This window comes from Agrilus planipennis, unplaced genomic scaffold, assembly GCF_000699045.2.
Source record: "Agrilus planipennis isolate EAB-ADULT unplaced genomic scaffold, Apla_2.0 scaffold95, whole genome shotgun sequence".
Taxonomy (NCBI): Eukaryota; Metazoa; Arthropoda; class Insecta; order Coleoptera; family Buprestidae; genus Agrilus; species Agrilus planipennis.
The window spans coordinates 527,456-548,161 of NW_020438861.1; the positions used below are offsets into that span (position 1 = coordinate 527,456).

The 20,706-nt window shown below is 35.7% G+C and overlaps 1 protein-coding gene across 2 annotated transcripts in view; it reads left to right on the forward strand.

The window, feature by feature from the left end:
* The first annotated feature begins 5,090 nt into the window (after positions 1 to 5,090).
* LOC108735916 (nucleoprotein TPR) overlaps positions 5,091 to 20,706 on the forward strand; it is a 28,334-nt gene continuing 12,718 nt past the window's right edge. For both annotated transcript variants that reach the window (XM_018468136.2, XM_018468138.2), the window contains exons 1-9: positions 5,091 to 5,416; positions 5,482 to 6,257; positions 6,962 to 7,154; positions 8,708 to 9,016; positions 9,212 to 9,640; positions 9,697 to 10,309; positions 16,063 to 17,117; positions 17,175 to 18,743; positions 18,944 to 19,128. In XM_018468136.2, the coding sequence (XP_018323638.1) occupies positions 5,251 to 5,416; positions 5,482 to 6,257; positions 6,962 to 7,154; positions 8,708 to 9,016; positions 9,212 to 9,640; positions 9,697 to 10,309; positions 16,063 to 17,117; positions 17,175 to 18,743; positions 18,944 to 19,128 (5,295 nt within the window). In that variant the 5' untranslated portion in view covers positions 5,091 to 5,250. The remainder of the gene's footprint in view (positions 5,417 to 5,481; positions 6,258 to 6,961; positions 7,155 to 8,707; positions 9,017 to 9,211; positions 9,641 to 9,696; positions 10,310 to 16,062; positions 17,118 to 17,174; positions 18,744 to 18,943; positions 19,129 to 20,706) is intronic.

Consider the following 20,706-nt stretch of genomic DNA (forward strand, 5'->3'; position numbering starts at 1 on the left):
AAGAAATTTTCGGTGATGCATGCAAGAAATCGCACACACACACACAATATGTAAAATTTGAATAAAATATATAAAATAAATTGTTAATAAAGCTAATTATCTATCTATCTATCTCTAGAAGCTGTTCTCTGTTCATTTCAAACCATACCAATAATCATTAATTTGAACAATTCAATTTTAATATTTTTGGTAATTTGCTTCTGATGATATGTTAGAAATTTGAAAATGTACACAATTTAGCAGGAGTAGTAATAAGAACGCCAATAGCCGATCATTAGTAATAGAAGGTGAACTAATAATATACAATAATAGTACGTTTTATTGTTATGAAAATAAGCACTTTTAGATTACACTTAAAAATTCATTTTGATCGTTGGCGTTAACGGTTAAACTCCCGTAGTACTGCTTTTAGTTGGAAAAGGTCTATTTATAAGAAATTCAGAGGAAAATTGTCCCTACACTATACTAGTTACTACTAATATTTATATAAACTAAAACACAACAAAACCTAACATAACACAAATAATCACAAAAACAAAAACGTACAACAGCAGAAAAAAACGGTAAACAACACTTCACGACACCACAATTTGCTTAACGGACACAATCAGTAGGGAAACTTCTTGACCATTCTGTACAAAAAACCCTACAAATTGCTAAATTTTACTGTTGTTGCTAAACCATTGACAACTAAGCACTACTTACTTAAGTTGTTGGTAAACAGCGTACGGTGCAAACGAATTGGAACTTAAGTAAGACTTATGCTTAGGCAGTACTTTGTTGAGTCTGTCTTAGTAAAACGTCGGTGCAAACGGGTATGATATTATTAACACACGTGCGCGGGTCTAAACTGTACTTACACGTCATAGATTAGAAATTATAGATCTGTAATTTATCACTCGACTCATTGAGTTGTGGATGACATTATATATTAATAATCCTCTGATTTAAACTTTACCAATAAATTGTGCGTCATTTGCGGGTTCTAAATATGTAAGTATCATAATTGTGCGTCCATTAGTTCTGTTAAAAAGAAAGTTCGGGTGCAGGTGGATATTAAATGTAAATTTATTAAAAAAACTACTGAAGTTATGATAATTTAATTGATACCAATTGATTGCAAGTCATTTGAGCTTGGAGACTGATCTAGTATGGTAGTTGTTAGTACTAATTACATATAACATTGTAGCGAGCACGAGCGTGTTTGGAGGGCTTATCGATTCGCCGACTAGCCGCGGGAGCCTTTCTTCATGTGCGCCGTATTTGTAAATGTGTGAGTCGTACCTGCGTTCTGGGAAAGCAGTTAAACAGTTCAAAGAAAAACAAGCCGATCCGGATGATTCTAGAGAGTTCCAGAAAGAAAAGAAAAGGGTATTTAAAGGAAGAGACGATCGCCGAGAGTAGAGTAGAAATAAATTGACAGTGATAGAAGTGAAATAAATAGCGCAGTGAATACTGATATATTACTAATTAGTGTAAATAAATAGTTCTTGTCCTTATCAGTCTTAGAAGTAATTTTGTTAAACCCACGAACATTACAACTGGTGTCAGGTGTGGGGTTGAGTAAATGACATTACAATGGCAAAGAAGTTGTACGAATTAAAAGTAGCCGAGTTAAGAGAATTGGAAGAACGGGATGAAGCGACATGCGGTAACAGACTGCAAGCAGTATGATAGAATGGAAATGAATGAAGAAACAATTTGACCCGTCACGGTAATCAATGATGAGTGGTTACCTGAAAATATAAAACACAACCAAGAAAACGACCAGAACTTGAAGAAGGTGATGGAATGGAAAAGAGACGGAAAACGACCAACATGGCAGCAAATTTCTTCCTGTACCCAAGTAATAAAATCGTTATGGGCTCAGTAGGACTCAATGATTTTGGAGGATGGCATCCTGAAGCGTGTTGTTGAAAGTCCAAATGGAGAGGAAGATAGAAAGCAACTGGTTATTCCTCGAAACAAGGTTAGAGAGGTGTTGCAATATCTTCATGATGGTTCATCTGGTGGCCATTTTGGAGTGAATAAGATGCTTGGAAAATTTTGAGAGCGATTTAAGTAGGTGAACTGTAAGGAAGATGTCAAGAATTAGTGTAAGAAGTGTATCACCTGTGCCGCGAGTAATGGACCACAGAAAAGGTCAAGGGCGCTAATGCATCAGTACAATGACGGTGGCCCCTTCGAACGAATCGCAATCGATGTAGTGAGTCCATTCCCAGAGTCCGAGAAAGGTAACAAGTACATCGTTGTCGTTATGGACTATTTTACCAAGTGGGTTGACGCCTGTGCTCTTCCAACCAGGAGTCGGAAACGATAGTTGAGGAACTAGTGAAAGAGTTGATCAGTCGTTTTGGGATGCCCCTGGAGTTGCACTCAGACCAAGGGAGGAATTTCGAATCGGCTATATTCCTTGGAATAAGCGAGTTCCTAGGAATAAATAAAACCCGAACCGCTCCACTCCATCCACAATCAGGCGGCATGGTTGAGCGAATAAACCGGCCCTTGATTAAATATCTCTCCAAGGTAGTGTCTGATCACCAAAGGGACTGGGACCGCTATTTGCCTTTATTTGACTGACCAAACACCTGCCAGTGTCCTTTTTGGAAGGGAGTTACGACTACCTTGTGACTCCAAATTCGGCTGTAAACCAGTAGATGACTCGATTGAAGATGATTATGTTACCAACCTCCGAAGAAAACGTAACGATATCCACGAGTCAGTTCGTTTGCATACGCAGATTGCTCCTGACCGGATTAAAGAAAACTACGATATCAATGCTACAGCAGGTGGTTACCAAACTGGAGATCTTGTTTGGTTGTGTAATCCTCGTCGCCGCCGTGGACTATCACCTAAGTTCCAACAGAATTGGGAAGGACCCTATGAGATAGTGAAGAGGATTAACGACGTGATCTACCGAATTAAAAAGACTCCAAATGGGAAGCCGAAGGTAGTCCATTTTAATCGCTTGGCTCCATTCGCCGGTACAAATGAAGAGGAGGCGCGGGTCAGATTATTAATAACTATTCCTTCCGAGCCCGCATTCGAAGAGTTCATGAAGGAAGGCCCCCATGTTAACAGGAGATTTGGAATGACGCAAGAAATCCGACTAGACCTCTTTGCTATATCAAAAGAAAATTCTCTGGCCCATTGCGTTTCAAAGGATCTCAGAATGAGCCGTGGTATCGCGTCCGAGTTCAAACGCAGATTTGGTGGTTTGGAACATCTTGAAGATCAAGTACAGAAGGGAAGAAGACTGTTGTGCCTCCTGACGGACGACGCAAGATCTATTACCTGGTAACTAAAGGAAAATGCTCTGATAAACCAACTTATAGAGACCTTTGGGACGCAGTAATGGAACTCCGTGGACATCTTCTAGAGAATACCTACAGAAGCTGGCGATTCCGAAACTTGGTTGTGGACTGGACAACCTAGATTGGAGGATCATACGGAACATAATCGAAGTCGTGTTCCGCCGTACTAGAATAGACATTTTGATTTGCAGTAATAACCCGAATCAGACCAATCATGAGAAGACCGTGAACTGTTACTTCTATTCCCGGAGCAGATGTCGTGAAGGCGAGAACTGCAGATTCCGGCATGATCCTGCGAAACGGAAAGTGAAAATGTTTCTAATACTAATACTAAGGTTGTGTTCCGAAATATAACACAGCATAGTGGCCAGTTCTGATGACGTCATGAATCGACGCCATACTGTTGATTCCGAAATATACTGGCCAGTGCTTTGACGCCATATTGAAAATATAGAGCTCTTGCTCGTTCACAACACTTTTGCTCCAAAAGTTATTAAAGTTTCTTACAACAAAAATTCCTCAAAGTCAGATACACACTAATCTGTTTGATATACTACTACAACACACTTGTCTCACCAGTACAATATGGTGGCACAGCAGTACAACATGGCGCCGATTCATAACATCAGCACTGACCAGTATGCTGCATAGTATGCTGGGTTATATTTCGGAACACACCCTAAATTTATCATTGATTTACCAATACGCGTGCACCATTGCTGAATCATAGATAATAAAATGATCATAGTAATATCATCGAAAACTTTAAGTATCTTTTGTAGACCTAGATTGGATTACTGTTCGCAAATAGTTAAGGATGTGGGTTGTTCTAGTTTTAGGGAAATGCGAAGTTTGGCTCAGGATAGGAAAGAGTGGAGGTACGTGTCCAACCAGTCTTAGGACTGATGACCTTATGATGATGATGATAATAATTCAATTTTGGAGCACAAACTACAAGCAATCAATTGGCTTTAATTAAATTATCATATCTTTAACAATTTTTGAACAAACTGACATTTAATTTCCACCTGCACCCGAAANACGTGTCCAACCAGTCTTAGGACTGATGACCTTATGATGATGATGATAATAATTCAATTTTGGAGCACAAACTACAAGCAATCAATTGGCTTTAATTAAATTATCATATCTTTAACAATTTTTGAACAAACTGACATTTAATTTCCACCTGCACCCGAAACAATTTTCCTTTTTTTTACAGAACTAATGGATGCACAATTTAAAAACCGCAAACGAGGCACAATTTGTTGGTAATGTTGGTAATGTTTAAATCAGTGGATTCATTCTACTCATTGCAGTTTGTGGTTATGCGCATAGATAATAGATCTACAAATGCGTCTGATGGCGTTTATGTACATGACGTTTATCATAGACGTTTACGCATTACTCATTGATAGTCTGGTTCAATAATAATGTTAAAAAATGTAATAAAAACATTATTTACAATCAAATAAACGATACTGAATATTAATTGATAGATTTAAAGTAAAAAAAAAAATATTTTTTCTACAAGGGGCTGAGTTGAGAGTTACAATTTGTTTAATTTTTTATAAATAAACGAAAGACGATTACTTCTGACGAATAATTACGAACAAACGATTAGAGCCACTTGAAATAAGAAAAATAAAAAACAAATCTGGGGGTGGGCTAACTTTTCGAACCTTTCTGGAATATAGACTTATATCTATGATCTGTAACGTCAAGGAACTGGAAGAAACCAAGCAACAAGAAATTGTCTATGAACGAGGAGCAAGAAACCGAAAGCTGATCAACCGGCGTGTGCCGTATTATGCTGCAGTTCTTTATGGCGGTCGCAGAAAATAATAAAGTGGTGGTGGTTTAAGTTGCTTTAGAATTTTACTGTGTTATGTGTAATTCGTAGTTTTAAAATTTGTGCTAAGCATTACTAATTACCATGGTTGAGACTGAAGATAGTTTTATTTTTGCACCCGTAATTTCGGAGAAAGAATGGCTGCAAATACCGTCTGAAATAGCAAAAAAAGTTGAACACTTTGTAGAAGAGAAATTCGAAGAATTATTAACGTCGAAAGCGTTATCGGAAACTAATCGCTTTAACGCAGGTATCTATCTATAAACTTAATTATGATTATAATGTTTTAATATAAATTACATGTATATGTTTCAGAACAAAAACTATCTGAATTAGAAAAGAGGAATGATGAACTTGAACATGATAAAAATGAGCTTTTATCTAAACTTGATGGTGCCCAGCAAACCATTACTGAATTAGAAGCCCAAATATCAAATTGTATTGGTGAAATAACAAAACTTCGGACTAAATGTAACCAATTTGAATCAGAAACTGCAGAATTCCGACATCAGAGGGATCTTGCAGTTGGGGAAAATGAAAAACTTACAAAATTATTAGAAAGACAAAATTCAGAAGTAGAAAGGCTTAAGTTGGATTTAGATACTTTGCAGAATCAGTTGGAAAAGGCTATTAAAGTGAAGTGTGAAGCATTAGCCGATGTCGATGAGATAGGTTCTCTGAAACTATCATTGGAGTATAAGGAAAAAAGACTAGACCAAGAAAAAGCTTTATTAAATAGTCAAATTGAAATGCTGACAGATGAACTAAAAAAAAAGACAGAGACTTTGTTAGCAATTCGAACAGATAATTCATCAAGATGTATTATGCTAGAAACTAAATTGAACAGTAAAATACAAGAATTAGCAGTGACCAATGAGTCTGTAAAATCATTGACTGAAATAAATAATAATCTAACAGAAAAAGTAGAAGAATTAACAGAAAGGCTTGCTCAAGATAGGGATACTCACACAAAAGCATTGGAGTCTTATCAACAGGAACTTGAAGCACAAATTAAATTGGCTGATCTCTACAAAAATATGAGTGAAGAAAGTAAAAAGCATGGTGAAGAACTAACTAAAGGCATAGTTGAGGTAAAGTTTTTTAAATTTTATTTGTAGTCTCATTAGTCATTACAGTATGATAAAAAATTAAAATGTCCTCGTCCTAAAATTATTTACGAGGTTACACTATCCATTTTTGATGCAACATTTATTCTTAACAATTGCCGAACTGTATATGAAGTGTTCACAAGTTTTATAAGGAAATGTAAATGTTTACATGATTAAAGAAAACAAAGTTAATTTCCACATTTTTCTGGAATTCAATTTAAAATATCAAAAACTGATTGTACTTGGAATTTTTTTTTAATTTTTACTTCTATGTGTATGATTTTTACATAGAGTAAAGTGGAATCACTTCTATTTTTTTGTAAATGTAGTCAACCTCCAACATGGAATAAATTTTGTTCAAATTAAAAAAAAATTCGAGTTACTAAAAATTTCTGCTTTACCATTAAATTTTTTAATTTTCATTTCGAAGAATCACTGTTGCATATATTACTGTTGTTCTCTCGAGTTAGAAAAGATTTCAAGCTATAAAAGTTTGAATTATATAAGCCCAACTGTATTATTAGGGACCCCCTCTAAAACAATAATTCATAATGTTACCTTGTTGTACATGCAATTATTTTTCCAAACTTCAAGGCTTGAGTTTTGTATCAGTTATTGTAATTATTATATACCAATGAAAAAATGCTGTTTGTGTTTAAATAAATAAATGAAAATATTTCTTCTAGCTACAAACGCTATTGAAGAATGCTACAGAACAGTATGGAGAGTTGGAAACAAAACATAAAGAAGCTGAATTAGCCAATGAGGAAATGATATCTAAAAAGAATGAATGTATTGATGTTTTAAAGAAAGAATTGGAATCTGCAAATGAATTGTTGAAATTTGCCAAAGATGAAAGTTTACAGCGGGATATAGAAGGTAAATACAGTAGAAGAAAATTAATGTACAGGGTATCCCATTTTTGGCTCTTTTGTGGGGTATCTCCCTTATCTTTAAAGATATAAGATGGAATTGAAAGGTATTACTTTGGAGATATCTCATTTATCTTCAAACTTTAAATTTTTTGGATAAATTACAACGTATTATTATGGATTTTTTTCTATAGAATTCAGTGGCGTAGTCAGCAATTTTCTAACACCTTCCGTTTTTTAGTTATGACGCAAACATGTATTTTTAATGGAACAGCCCCTATACTAATTATTATGTTATAATGTGGGCTTTCCAAACATATAGAGTTACATACTATTATTTTCAAAAACAAGTTTAAAATTTAATATTTTCTAAAATTTTCTTTTGTGAACAATTAGTAATTAATAGGCTATGACTAATTTGTTAGAAACAAAAAGCAAAATGTCACTCCATAAATTCCACTGGTTCAACATTTACCCCTCGGCGATGCTGAGCGCCGAATGTTGTTTTGTCAATGGTATTTAGTATTTTCAACAACTCCATATACTAATGAATCTCTTGACAAACTCTTTATCTGGTCTCATGAATCTTATTTTTTAAATGCTGCTGTTTTCAATCGTCATAATACAAGAAATTGGCCTACAGAAATTCACCATTTAGTTTTGGCTAGTACCTAATAAGCTATCGCTAAATATAAACAAAACATTATCTATTCGCTATCTTTTTTCTTCTCGAGATAAAGGCGAATGAACAAATGAAATGCTAAATTTCAATGATTACATTGTTTAAACAAAAACGGTCAACATCTGAGAGACCATTTTTGATATTTTACTCACAGCAATCTACTGAACAAGCTAGTATCGTTGGTTCACTGTTAAACATTTTGGCAAAAATCAGCTCTTTTTTTGACTGGCCTAATTCCAAGAAGGTATAAAACAGTAAGCAACAAAATGACTAACGTAACTGCAGTCAGATTATTTAATCAAATACCATAGAATATTAAATAGGAATCAATGTTAATAACAGAAAATGTAAATTAAAGAAATAGATCAGAAATTATGTTTCGTGAAAGAATAATATAATTTTGAAAATGCAAATTACATGAAAATTTAGGTATTAGATATAAGTTAGTTCGTGAGCTGTACTAGTCCACGCATAGGGCTAGTCGCCCTTGGTGTATACACATCCAATGTACTTATAAATATATTTAACGTCATAACTCCACTGGATTCAACGAAAAATTCAATAAAAGTGCGTTTTAACTTTTTCGAGAAGTTTAAAGATAACTGAGATAAGGGGGGGGTGCCTCAAAAGTGATACTTTTCAATTCCACCCTGTATCCCAAAAACCAGAAGCGACATGAAAATTCTGTTGGCGCTATCTTAAATTTCACAAAAAAGTAGCGAACTGTTGCGAAAACCGCAACCCTCTATCTCTAGGGAGATACTTCCCACAAATGTCGAAAATTTGATACCCTGTACATATATTTAATAAGTAGTAGATTACTGCTACTAGCCATTTGACTATATTTTCAAACTAATAAAAGGTGTACCTTGCAACAGATTTAGCACCATCTGCGGCAGCAGCATCTAAGGCTCTAAAATGTGGAATGTCTATGACACAAATGTATACTCAGTATGTTAATGTTTCTGACGAACTTCTGCTTGAAAAAGAAGAAAATAGGCGTCTGACATCTTATATAAAACAGATCATTGCTGAAATTGAAGACAAAGGACCATATCTTAAAAAACAAAAAGAGGACTACGACAAGGCATTGGAAACAATTGCTGATATGACCAAACACAATGAGCAGCTCATTATGGAAAATCAACATTTGCGAGAAGAACACGCTGATATTAAACGTGCCGAAGGTAAAGAAAAATTGGATAACAAAAAATTTAACTCACAACAAATAAGAAAATTTTAATTATTTGCAACTCAAATGTGATGAATTATTTGTTTATCTCGATTACAGAATATAGGCTTGTATTTCTTTTTAACGCGTTTGTTATTACTTAAAACTGGATATCAGTTAATAGCGTTTAAACATTTTACTAACTCTATAGGTTTAGCTGAGCGAGAAAACAGTCGCCTAAAGAAGGAGTTGGCGGATCTAGGCCGTCAAGTATGTCACTTGGTGCGAGAAGTTGAACAGTCGAGGGGCGGTTCCTCATCTACGTCCACAGACCAGGATATGAGTGACAGTGTGAGTTCTGCTGACATTATTACCAAACGTCTGGTTACTTTCAGCGATATAGCAGAACTCCAGAGTAACAATCAGAGACTTCTGGCACTCGTACGCGAGCTCAGCGCAAAACAAGAAGAAGCCGAAACTTTTGATCCAGCTGTCATTGCTAAAATGAAAATGAAAATCGAATCGTTACAAGAAGCTCAATCTGATTCTTTGGAACATCAAGAACGCCAAAACAAAATGATAACTATGCTTATTGGACAACGAGACATGTATAAAAATCTCTACACACAGGCGTTAAGAGGTGAGAATTATTTCGGTGCGGGATAATTATTCATATTAATAGAATGATATTTACAGGTAATACTGATGACGTTCCTATGCATTTGGAACGTTCGTTTGTTTCTGATCGTCTCCAGAGTCCAAAGCCCAACGATGATGATTCAAATGCTGACGATAAAATTCAAGAACTTGAAACGCAATTAGAAAAACTGAAAAAAGCTCTCGATGTCTCAAAAGAAGAACATGAAACATATCGTAAAGAAAAAGCATGCAACGAGAAACTTCTACTTGACCAGATCGAGAAACAACGGCAAGAAATTTCTGATCTCACACGCACTAATTGTAAACTTGCATCTATGTCAGATGTAAATGATGAACGATTCAAGATAATAAAATCAAATGTCGAAGTGTACAAAAATCAAATCGCGCAACTCGAGAAACAAAATAAAATCTACAGTGAAACAATTATCAAGCACGAAGAGGCGATTAATTACCTACGGGAACAAACGTTAGCTGCACAAACAAAGTTATCCAGCTCTGAAGTGATTCTTGGAAACTTGCAAAAAGAAAATGCTTTACTTCGAGATGCAGAAGAGAGGCTAACGCGAGAGCGGGAAGCACTGAAGCGGGATGCCTATTCGCAAAACCTACTTCAATCGAATATCGAACTAATAAAAGCTACATTGGAAAGGTAAGAGTGGAAGTTATTAATTTTAGGATTTTTTACCTTAAAAAAATAATTAGAACTCTCAACAAATAGTCATACGTCTTTGCACCTGTCACAGTCAATCTTCTCAAAGTTACTTAACATAGAAATTTTGATATAACAATAACTTACATGAATCCATATTTTTCACGAATAAGATTCAGAAAATATAAGATTCAAGAAATATTTATAGAAATATAATTAGAGCGGGTTTCTTCAATAACTGCTTTACAGCTACAATTTTTTTTACAAAAGTGGTAACATATGATTGTATTCATATTCTAAAATTATTTTCGATTATACAGAATGCTCCGTTTATTATTACATTTTTGAATTCTTCGTTAAATTTAAATTCCACTTTGTTAACCATATATTATGTTTAAATGCACTAATTTCCATAAAATTTGAAATAAATTAATAAATAGGCTGTTGCAATGCTCTGCGCCATTTTGAATATCTTCGAAACGAAAGTACGTATAGCCTTAGGTACTATTTTCACACATAGCTTGTGGAAGAAATGGCCTACTATTTCCACTATTAACGCAAACAAGTTCTTTTCAAATTCATTGAAATCTACCACTTCCAAAATAAATTACTTCGAACTGGCATAACTGTTTTTTTTTTAATGGAATGCCATTTTTTGTTGTTAATTTCTGAACTGCCTAGCTATGGTTTTGAGTAAAGTTANAGAAATATAATTAGAGCGGGTTTCTTCAATAACTACTTTACAGTCGAAGATATCAAAAAAGGGTTGGTTACAATAGTGATACCATATAAGTATTCATCATTATCATCATAAGGTCGTCAGTCCTAAGACTGGTTGGACACGTCCCTCCACTCTTTCCTATCCTGAGCTAAACTTCACATTTCCCTAAAACTAGAACAACTTATATCCTTAACTATTTGCAAACAGTAATCTAACCTAGGTCTACCTCTACCCCTCCTAACTCCTGTTTATGCCTCTACTATGTCAGACTAGACCTTCATGCCTGAGGTGTCCTACCAACCTATGTCGCCTATTTTTCATTGACTTCCATAGAGTCCTCTGTTCTCCTATTCTTTCTAATACATTTTCATTTCTAGCCTTTTCTACCCACGTTATCCTCTTCATTCACCTACATTACACCACATTTCGAAGGATTCTAAGTTTTTCTATTCCGCCGCACCCACTGTCCATGTTTTGCACCCGTACAACGCCGCGCTCCAAACATACACCTTTAACAGCCTTTTTCGAATTTCTAAATCAACCGTTCGCGAGCATAGAAGTGACTTCTTTTTAAGTAAGGCGACACGACCTTGCGCTATCCTCTGTATCCCTACTACTCCTTCCGTCCTGACTTATCTGACTTCCTAGATATCTAAAATCAGCCACTTCTTCTAATTTTTCGTCTCCTATCTTTATATTCGCTCTTTCCCTATTTTTTCTTCCCTTGCCTACCAGTATTTTAGTTTTACTTGTATTTATTTTCATACAGTACTGTTTTGTCAGTACCGCTTCCATTTTATTTAAAGCTATCTCTAAGTCCTCCTGCTAGATGGTAATACTGCTATATCATCTGCATATCTAAGCATTCTAATCTTTTGCCGCTGTATATCTATCCCTACAGTTGTACCGTCTTTAATGATGTTGATCGCGTCTTCGATGTATAGATTAAAAAGTAGCGGTGACAGTGTGCATCCCTGTCTGACTCATCCTAATATTTACTTCTCTACGTTGCAACCCTAGCTCTATAACTGCCTGTTGCTCTTTATACAAACTGAGTATCACTCTTCTATCTTTGTAACTCATCCCTACATTTTTAAGTATATTTAACATCTTCCATTTAACGTTGTCAAAAGCTTATTATAAATCTGCAAATCCTATGTAGGCACTCTTTCTTTTTTCTATCGTTTTCTCTATTGTCACCCATAAAGCTATAATGTTCTCCCGCGTTTCTCTATTTCTTCTGTGGTAAACCCAAACTGATCTTCCCCTAATAATTCTTCCGCCTTTTTTTCCTCTGTACAATTCTAGTTAAGATTTTTGACGCATGGGAAATTAAGCTAATTATTCTAAATGTCTCGCACCTATCCGCGCTCCTCTTTAATGTTACTACCACGTTCCCTTTATAAACCTCTGGGACTTTCCCCGTCTCGTAAATGTGGCTAACTAGTTTAAAAATACGCATGTTTTAGAATTTCCCCCTGTATCCCATGTACACCTGGCGCCTTATTATTCTTTAAGTTTTTTAAAGCTACATCGAACTCTTCTCTTATTATGGGATAACCAAGCTCTTCTATCTCTACACTATCTTCCTTCTCTAATATATCTCCTAACTCAGGGCCTGCGTATAGGTTCTCTAAATATTCTTTCCACCTATCTCCCTTTTCCTCATTTTCTATCAAAATGACCCCTGCCTCGTTTCTCATATTATTACTACTGTATCCTACATCTCTAAAATTTATTTTAATTATATTATACGCCTCATCGGTTTTACCCACTTCAAACTTTTCTTCTACTTTTTTGCACATCCTATCAATCCACTGTTCCTTAGCTGCCCTACACTTATTTCCCACTTTATAGCTTTATATCTTTTTTCCCCTATTTTGTCTGTCGTGTTTTTGTATTTCCGCCTCTCGTCTATTAATCCTACAATCTCATTTGTTATCCAGGGTTTTCTACTTTCGTTTTGTTTAAGACCTAGTATATCTGTAGCTGCTGACTTTAGGCACGTTTTAATGCAGTTCCATTCTGTCTCTATGTACCGCCGCCTTTAGTATTTCATTTGTCCTTTTACCTAGCCTATCACGCGTTACGTTACATTTTAGCTTTTCTAAGTCGAGACGTCTCCTACCTTCCCTCTTTTTCAATTTAAGATTGGTCTTCATAACTACTAAGTTATGATCGCTATCTATATCTGCTCCTGGATAACTCGTACAGTCCTTCACTTGATTTTTAAATCTTTGCCTAACAAGTATGTAATTTAACTGATATCTCCCTAAATCACCTGGCATCTTCCACGTATAGCCTACCTCCCCTATCATTTCTATTGCCTAAACCAAAAGAACCTGTTATTGCACCCACTTTACCTTCACCTATTACTGCAATGAAATCTGCTAAAACTATTAGGTTTTCCTGTCCTTTCACTAAACATAACACGTCTTCTATATCTGCATAAACTACACTCCAGAAGTCTCCATCTTCGGGCCAATGGACTTCACTAATACCTACTATATTTAATTCTAATCTATCCATCTCTACTTTTAAATTGTCTAATTTTTCTACTTGCCTCATTGTACTAACATTCCACGCTCCGACTCGTGAAATATTGCACCTATCCCTATTGCACTTATTAATAACATCCCCCGAGGTAATCCCCGCCCGGACATCCGAATGGGGGACTAGTTTACGTCCGGAGTGCTTTACCCCAGAGGACGCCATCATTTAATTTTTAACGTATGTTGTATTCATATTCTAAAATTATTTTCGATTATACAGAATGCTCCGTTTATTATTACATTTTTGAATTCTTCGTTAAATTTAAATTCCACTTTGTTAACCATATATTATGTTTAAATGCACTAATTTCCATAAAATTTGAAATAAATTAATAAATAGGCTGTTGCAATGCTCTGCGCCATTTTGAATATCTTCGAAACGAAAGTACGTATAGCCTACCATTTCCACTATTAACGCAAACAAGTTCTTTTCAAATTCATTGAAATCTACCACTTCCAAAATAAATTACTTCGAACTGGCATAACTGTTTTTTTTTTAATGGAATGCCATTTTTTGTTGTTAATTTCTGAACTGCCTAGCTATGGTTTTGAGTAAAGTTAAAACGGTGAATTAATGTTCTACTAATTTTTAAAAAAATGAATAATAGTGAACACTGCATACTTTCAAAAATATGTCATTTCCTCTTTTTTTATTTTGAAAATCTACAATTGTATGTTCAGATAAGTAATAATGGAGAAAATTATAAATCATAAAGTATATGCTGACTTGCATCATAACTCTTACGTGGAAATAGTAGGCTTTGTAATTAGAAAGACATTGTTTAACAGCAAAAACAATTTATGTAAACAATTGATTGTTTATAGAGGGGGTTTTGTAATACTGTAACGTAAATTAGCTTAACTTCCCATGCATCAAAAATGTTAACTAGTACAGAGAAGGATGGAGAAAAGGGCGGAAGAACTATTATGGAAAGATCAATTTGGTTTTAGAATAGAGGAACGCGGGAGGCCTTTCTAGTTTTACTGGTAACAATAGAGAAAACTATAGAACAAGGGAAGAGTGCGTACATAGGATTCGTAGATTTAGAAAAAGCTTTTGACAATGTTAAATGGGACAAGATGTTAAATATACTTAAAAAAGTAGGGATGAGTTACAGAGGTCGAAGAGTGATACTTAGTTTGCATACAGTTACAGAGCTGGAGCAGAGAAGTAAACATTAGGAAGGAAGTCAGGCAAGGATACACACTGTCACTGCTAGTTTTTAATCTATGCATTGAAGACGCAATCAAGATCATTTAAAACAGTATAACTGTAGGGATAGATATACAAGGGCAAAAGATTGGTATGCTTAGATTTGCGGATGGTATAGTAATATTAGCTTCTAATAAGGAGGACTTAGAGGTATCTTCAGTTAAAATGGAATCGGTATTGACAAAATAGTACTGTATGAAAATAAATAAAATTGAAACAAAAATACTGGCATGCAAGAGAAGAAAAAGTAGGGAAAGAGCGAATATAAAGATAGGAGACGAAAAATTAGAAGTGGCTGATTTTCGGTAACTAGGAAGTTAGATAGAGTCGCCTTCAATAAAAAGAAGTCACTTTTATGTTTGCGAACGGTTAACTTAGGAATTCGAAAAGGATTGTTAACGGTTTATTTTTTGGGGTGCGATGCTGTACGGGTGCAAAACATGGACGGCGGAAAAAAAAAGTTAGAAGCGTCCGAAGTGTGGTGTTACAGTTGAATGATGAGGATACCATAGATAGAGAAGGTTAGAAATGAAGAGATATTAGAAAAAATAAGAGAACGGAACTCTGTGGAAGTGAATAAGAAATAGGCAAGATAGGTTGGTAGGGCACCTTCTCAGACATGAAGAGCTAGTCAGAGACATATTAGAATTAGATACAGAAGTAGGATATTCTAGTTTTAGGGAAATACAAAGATTAGCTCAGGATAGGAAAGGGTAGAGATACGTGTTCAACTACTCTTAAGACTGACGACTTTATGATGATGACTAATTTGTAGTCAGGTTTTTTTTAAATACTTTTTCAAGACCTGCCACTTCCACATAAGAAACTCATGTCATAATTAAACTTCTACTTTATTTTTTATAATTGTCCCCAGTATTATTTATCTAAATATATGTCAATTACGTATTTTCGATATCAAAAAAAAAGTGAATTTCAAATATCTGAAGATATACAGAATATTTCATTAAAAAAGATGTGTCAGTTACCTCCTGTGTATAAACAGGTTTATGAAAATTGTGGTTACACACTAGAAAATTCGCACTATACGTAAATACGTAAAATAGAAACCAAACAAAGCAATTGTATGCTGTATCAATAAAATTGATATAAAATAATAATTAATGTCAAGAAGTTTGAAAAACAATCCAATACATATATGCTTCGCCTGCACAGTTAGCAGAATGTTTTCAAATTTGGACGTAAGATGGACGAATTTAATATTGATTTCTATGTTACATAATTTTAACCTGAATCCTTTCTTTTCCAGAAATGAAGCTGAGAGTCGAATCAGACTTGAAGAGCGTCTAGATGAAGCTCACCGTGAATGTGCTGCATTGCGACGTCGCTTAGTTGAGGAACAGGATCGCTTCCGTGAACTAAGTGTTCATTTGGAAAAACAGACCCATGACGCTCAACAGCGGCTTGAAGAAGAAAAGCAACAAGCAGGGAAATTGCGTAAAGAACTCACCGAAACTCGAGAAGATCTTATTGCCAAATCGGTTCAGATCGAAGAACTAACAAAAAAATTAAAAACATCTCTTGTTTCAAGCTTTTCCGAGTCTGTTGGCAGCGGTGGTTTAGACATAAAAAAAACGCGCCAATTAGAAAAAATGCTCAGCGATAATCAAGCCGAAATCGATACATTACGGCAACAACTCAAGAACGCTAAAGAAGCCGTTGAACAACATTCCAATGTTGCTGAAAGCGCGGAACGCCAATTGAAAGAGTTTATGGAACAAGCTGAAGCATATAAAGTACAATCAAATGACAATATTAAAAGACAACTAGAAAAAATCAAAGATCTGGAGGAGAAATGCTCTCTACTTCAAGGAGAGTTATCCATACAGTCTGATGGACAAGATGGTGTCTCGTTAGATCTTCGAGGGAAATTGGCGAAATCAGAAGAATTACTGCGCATTGCAAATGAAGATCTTACAGAACTTAAAGAGAAATTGCAAGAATCACAAGATTCTGTTCGAAATCTAACGGAAAGTCTAGAGCAGGCAGAAAATAAGTATGCTCGTGAAATGATGCTTCATTCCGATGATTTGCATCTTCTAACTAATGTAAAGGAAGAATTAGCAAAGAGTGTAACTGAGATTAGTGAACTAAAACATGCACGAGATGAAGCACTTGAAGCACTTGCTGCAAATAAGAAAAGTTGGGAAACACGTGAGGCTCTCTTTAAAAAAGAAAAAGAGGAGCTTGAAACACGATTCAATGACATGGAAGCACAGAATACACTTTTACTTGACCAAATACAAGCTCTTAACACGCAATTGTCTATATTGCAGGCACAGATCACAGAGAGTTCGAATGAAGGTAAGTTTTATTGTTTTAAGTAATATAAAAAGACACATTTATTTTCTATTGTGCTAGGTGCTGACTCTAGTTTTAACCGATCTTTTACGGAAAATGACGTTAGATCATCCGAACAACTTCTGAAAATTATCAAATACCTTCGCCAAGAAAAAGACATAGCGGTAAGTAAGTGCGAGATTCTTGAAGCGGAACGATGCCGCTATAAATCCGAGTTAGAGACACTAACTAAGAAATTCGAAGAAACGCGCGCTATGTGTGCTGCACAACACGAAAAATCTGAAGTAGCTGTAATAACGGTTGCAAAACACGAGGAAGTGTTGCGTAAAATCGAAACGCTTAATGCTATCACAGATAGCAACAGGAGCCTTAGAGTAGAACGAGATAATTTACTCGCCCAAATTGAAGATTTGAAAAAACGATGTGGGAATTTGGAAGAACAGTTAATTCCTCTTCAGGAGAAAAACCGTGAATTAACTCTTAAAGCGGAATCTATGCAAACCGAAAATGTTACACTAAGAGGTGAAGCGACAAGATGGCGACAACGGGCTAATATGCTCATTGAAAAATCAAATAGAACAAGTCCTGAAGATTGGAAAAAACTGCAAACTGAGCGTGAAAATCTCGCTAAACAATTAACTATGGAGCGAGGTAACACTGCCAAACTCAATGATGAGCTTAGTACTATTAAACAAGAAAAAGCACGGCTTGAAGAACAATTACGTAATCAACGAGCTCAAAACACTCAACTTAATGATGACATAGAAAAGTTGCGCTCTGAATTCAACCAACTAAAGGATCATATGAATCAAGCTACTCGTGAACTAGAGCAGACAAAGGAAATGTACTCTAAATTGTCTGAAGATAATCGCCTCCTGACTGAAGAAACTGCAGGTAAAGATGTTACGATATCTGATCTCAAAAATAATCTTACAGCTGTTAAGAGGATTGCGAAGAGGTATAAACAACAGTGGGAAGACCAGCTTAAAGAAATTGAAATTCTTAAACAACAAACCGAAACTGTCACTTCGGAAAATGCCAGTAATCAAGCCGAGCGTGAAGAAAAGACCCGAAATGAATTTGAGGAACGAATATCACGAATAGAATTGGCTCATAACGAACGTGTTAACGAACTTAATCAAAAAGTTGCTTCTGCTACTGAAGAAAACGAAAATTATAAGCGAGAAATTGAAAACCTTAAACAGACAACTTTGGATAAGGAAGAGCGTTTCAAGACATTATTTAAAAATGCTAAAGACCGTATTATGGCACTTACAGAACAAAATAGCAGCCTTAAAGCAGAATTAGGTCGTCCAAAAGCTTCTACTGCATCGGCAACGGACAGTGTAAATCAGCAATCGTCTGCGGCATCTGCGACAGATGTATCAGCTACTAAAACTGCAGAGCTTGAGGCTGAAATCGAACGCTTAGAAAAAGAAAAAGAAGAGGCGTTAAATGAAAAACAACAAGAAAAAGAAAAAATGCAAGGCGAAATCGATGCATTGGTGCAGAAAATTAACCAATTACAACGGCAGCTTGGACAACAAGGGTCGAAACCGAGTACAAGTTCAGGGCCATCAGAAAAGTCGATGAACGAGCCACCTACTGCTAATATCAAACCAATGGCAGGTAATGAACTTTTTTTTTTAAGTCGATTCATGTTCTTCAGGCAATGAATAAAAATTTACTTAAATAACAACTCATAAAGACAGCCTACTTTAAAATTTCATTAAAAATGTTTCAGTAATCTTCTACAAGATGATCCCTTATTCTTTTAATAATTTTAAATTGATTTTTGTAATGTTCATTAACCATGAAAATTATTTTAGGCCATTCTACGAATATACAAACCCAGTCAGTACCTATACAACCATGGCGAAGTGGCACCGAAACCCCTTTAGCTAGTATACGACCCATGTCTATGCAATTGCGCACTGTAGCTGTTTTGCCGACTAGCCAAGGACCATCAACTAGCCAGGGGCCGAGTGCAGTTATTGTGCCTCCTCAACAACAAGTAAGAAATCTATTCATTATACAAATCTCAAACTGTCCGACTATATAAAGCAGGAGTGGAAATCTTTTATATAACTGGGGCTAGAATAAGGTGTACGATTCGCACGCGGACCATGGTCAATTGACATATTTACTATATTTATTTCTCTTATTATTTTATTTATTTATTCTGTTTATCACAAAACAATAAATATAAATGAAAACAAATTTTAATTATTAGTACGGGAGGGAACGTTGCATTTTTACCAGAAATTTTATACCGGATAAATTTAATTTTGGTAGTTGGATATTTAAGAATTAGCAAAGCAAAGTCTTAGCCTTATTAAATATGAAAAATGTAATGAAAACTTGTCAGTTACCACATAAAACTTATTTTTTTTATATTAAATTGACATAATACTATCTGAAATTAAAATATAATACAAGTCGTGGGGTAGGTTTTATCTCTGTGTGTCGCATCACTGGTACCACCCTTTAGGTTCACACGAATAACTTTCCAGTACAGGAGGCAACTGACTCAAATCACCAACTGTTAGTACAGATATACAGTATATATACAGCGCGCGCGCGCGCACGCCCACACACACACAAGAGAATTGAATTTGAAAAGAGTTGGAAAAGAATGAGAATTTTGAAAAATTCCATCGAATATTTCAGAGCGTTCATCTAACTTTCTAGAAATTTTCATCGGCTGCGAGAAAACTTGGCAAGAAGCAATAAATACTAAAGAAGATAGAAAAAAATGGAAATCATAATGAAAAAGAAGATGGAAAAAATGAGCGAAGAAATAAGAGAAATGAGAGAAGAAATTGAAGGCTAAGACTACCCTCTACTTCAAGACCTGAAGATCCTGGTGCAAAGCCATCAAAAATTCCACCTGCAACTTATGATGTAAAGATCTCGTAGTCTGTTTACCTGAAGCAATTTGCAGAGGCAAATTCCTGGAATGATTCAGATAAAGCAACAGCACTTATAATTTATTTACGAGGAGAGGCGTTGGATATACTCCAAGAAATGCCCAAGTGCCCACATGACCATATGACTTCCACCATCGTGTCAACCGCCTAGAAATGAGGTACGCCGATAAACATCTACGGCAGGTACATCAGATCCAATTGAAGAGCAGTAACCAAAAAAGTAACGAGACTCAATTTGAGTCCAATATGGAGCACCCCGTGAGATTAGCCTACCTCTCTGTCCCTCAACAATTCATAGTCCAACTAGCAGAACAAACATTTATCAATGGAATCAGGGGCGCCGAACTACACCAAGTCCTACGATTAGCACAACACAATACTCCAAGTGAAGCACTGTCACACGCCCTGGAGTTTGAAGCGGCAGTACAAGCCTCCATGGATCATGCACGAGCGCGACAAGTAGAAATTGACGACCAGACAATTACGAAATGTGGGGAATCAGGGAATGCGTAATCAATGTCAAGAAAGCCACTGCTAGAAACACGGGGGAATGGAATCAAAAATGGAATGTGGAAGAATGGGTCATTTTACTCGAGATTACTAGAACTACAGTGATCGTCTGAAGTGCTGGAATTACAGAAAAATGGAGCACATCAGTCGAG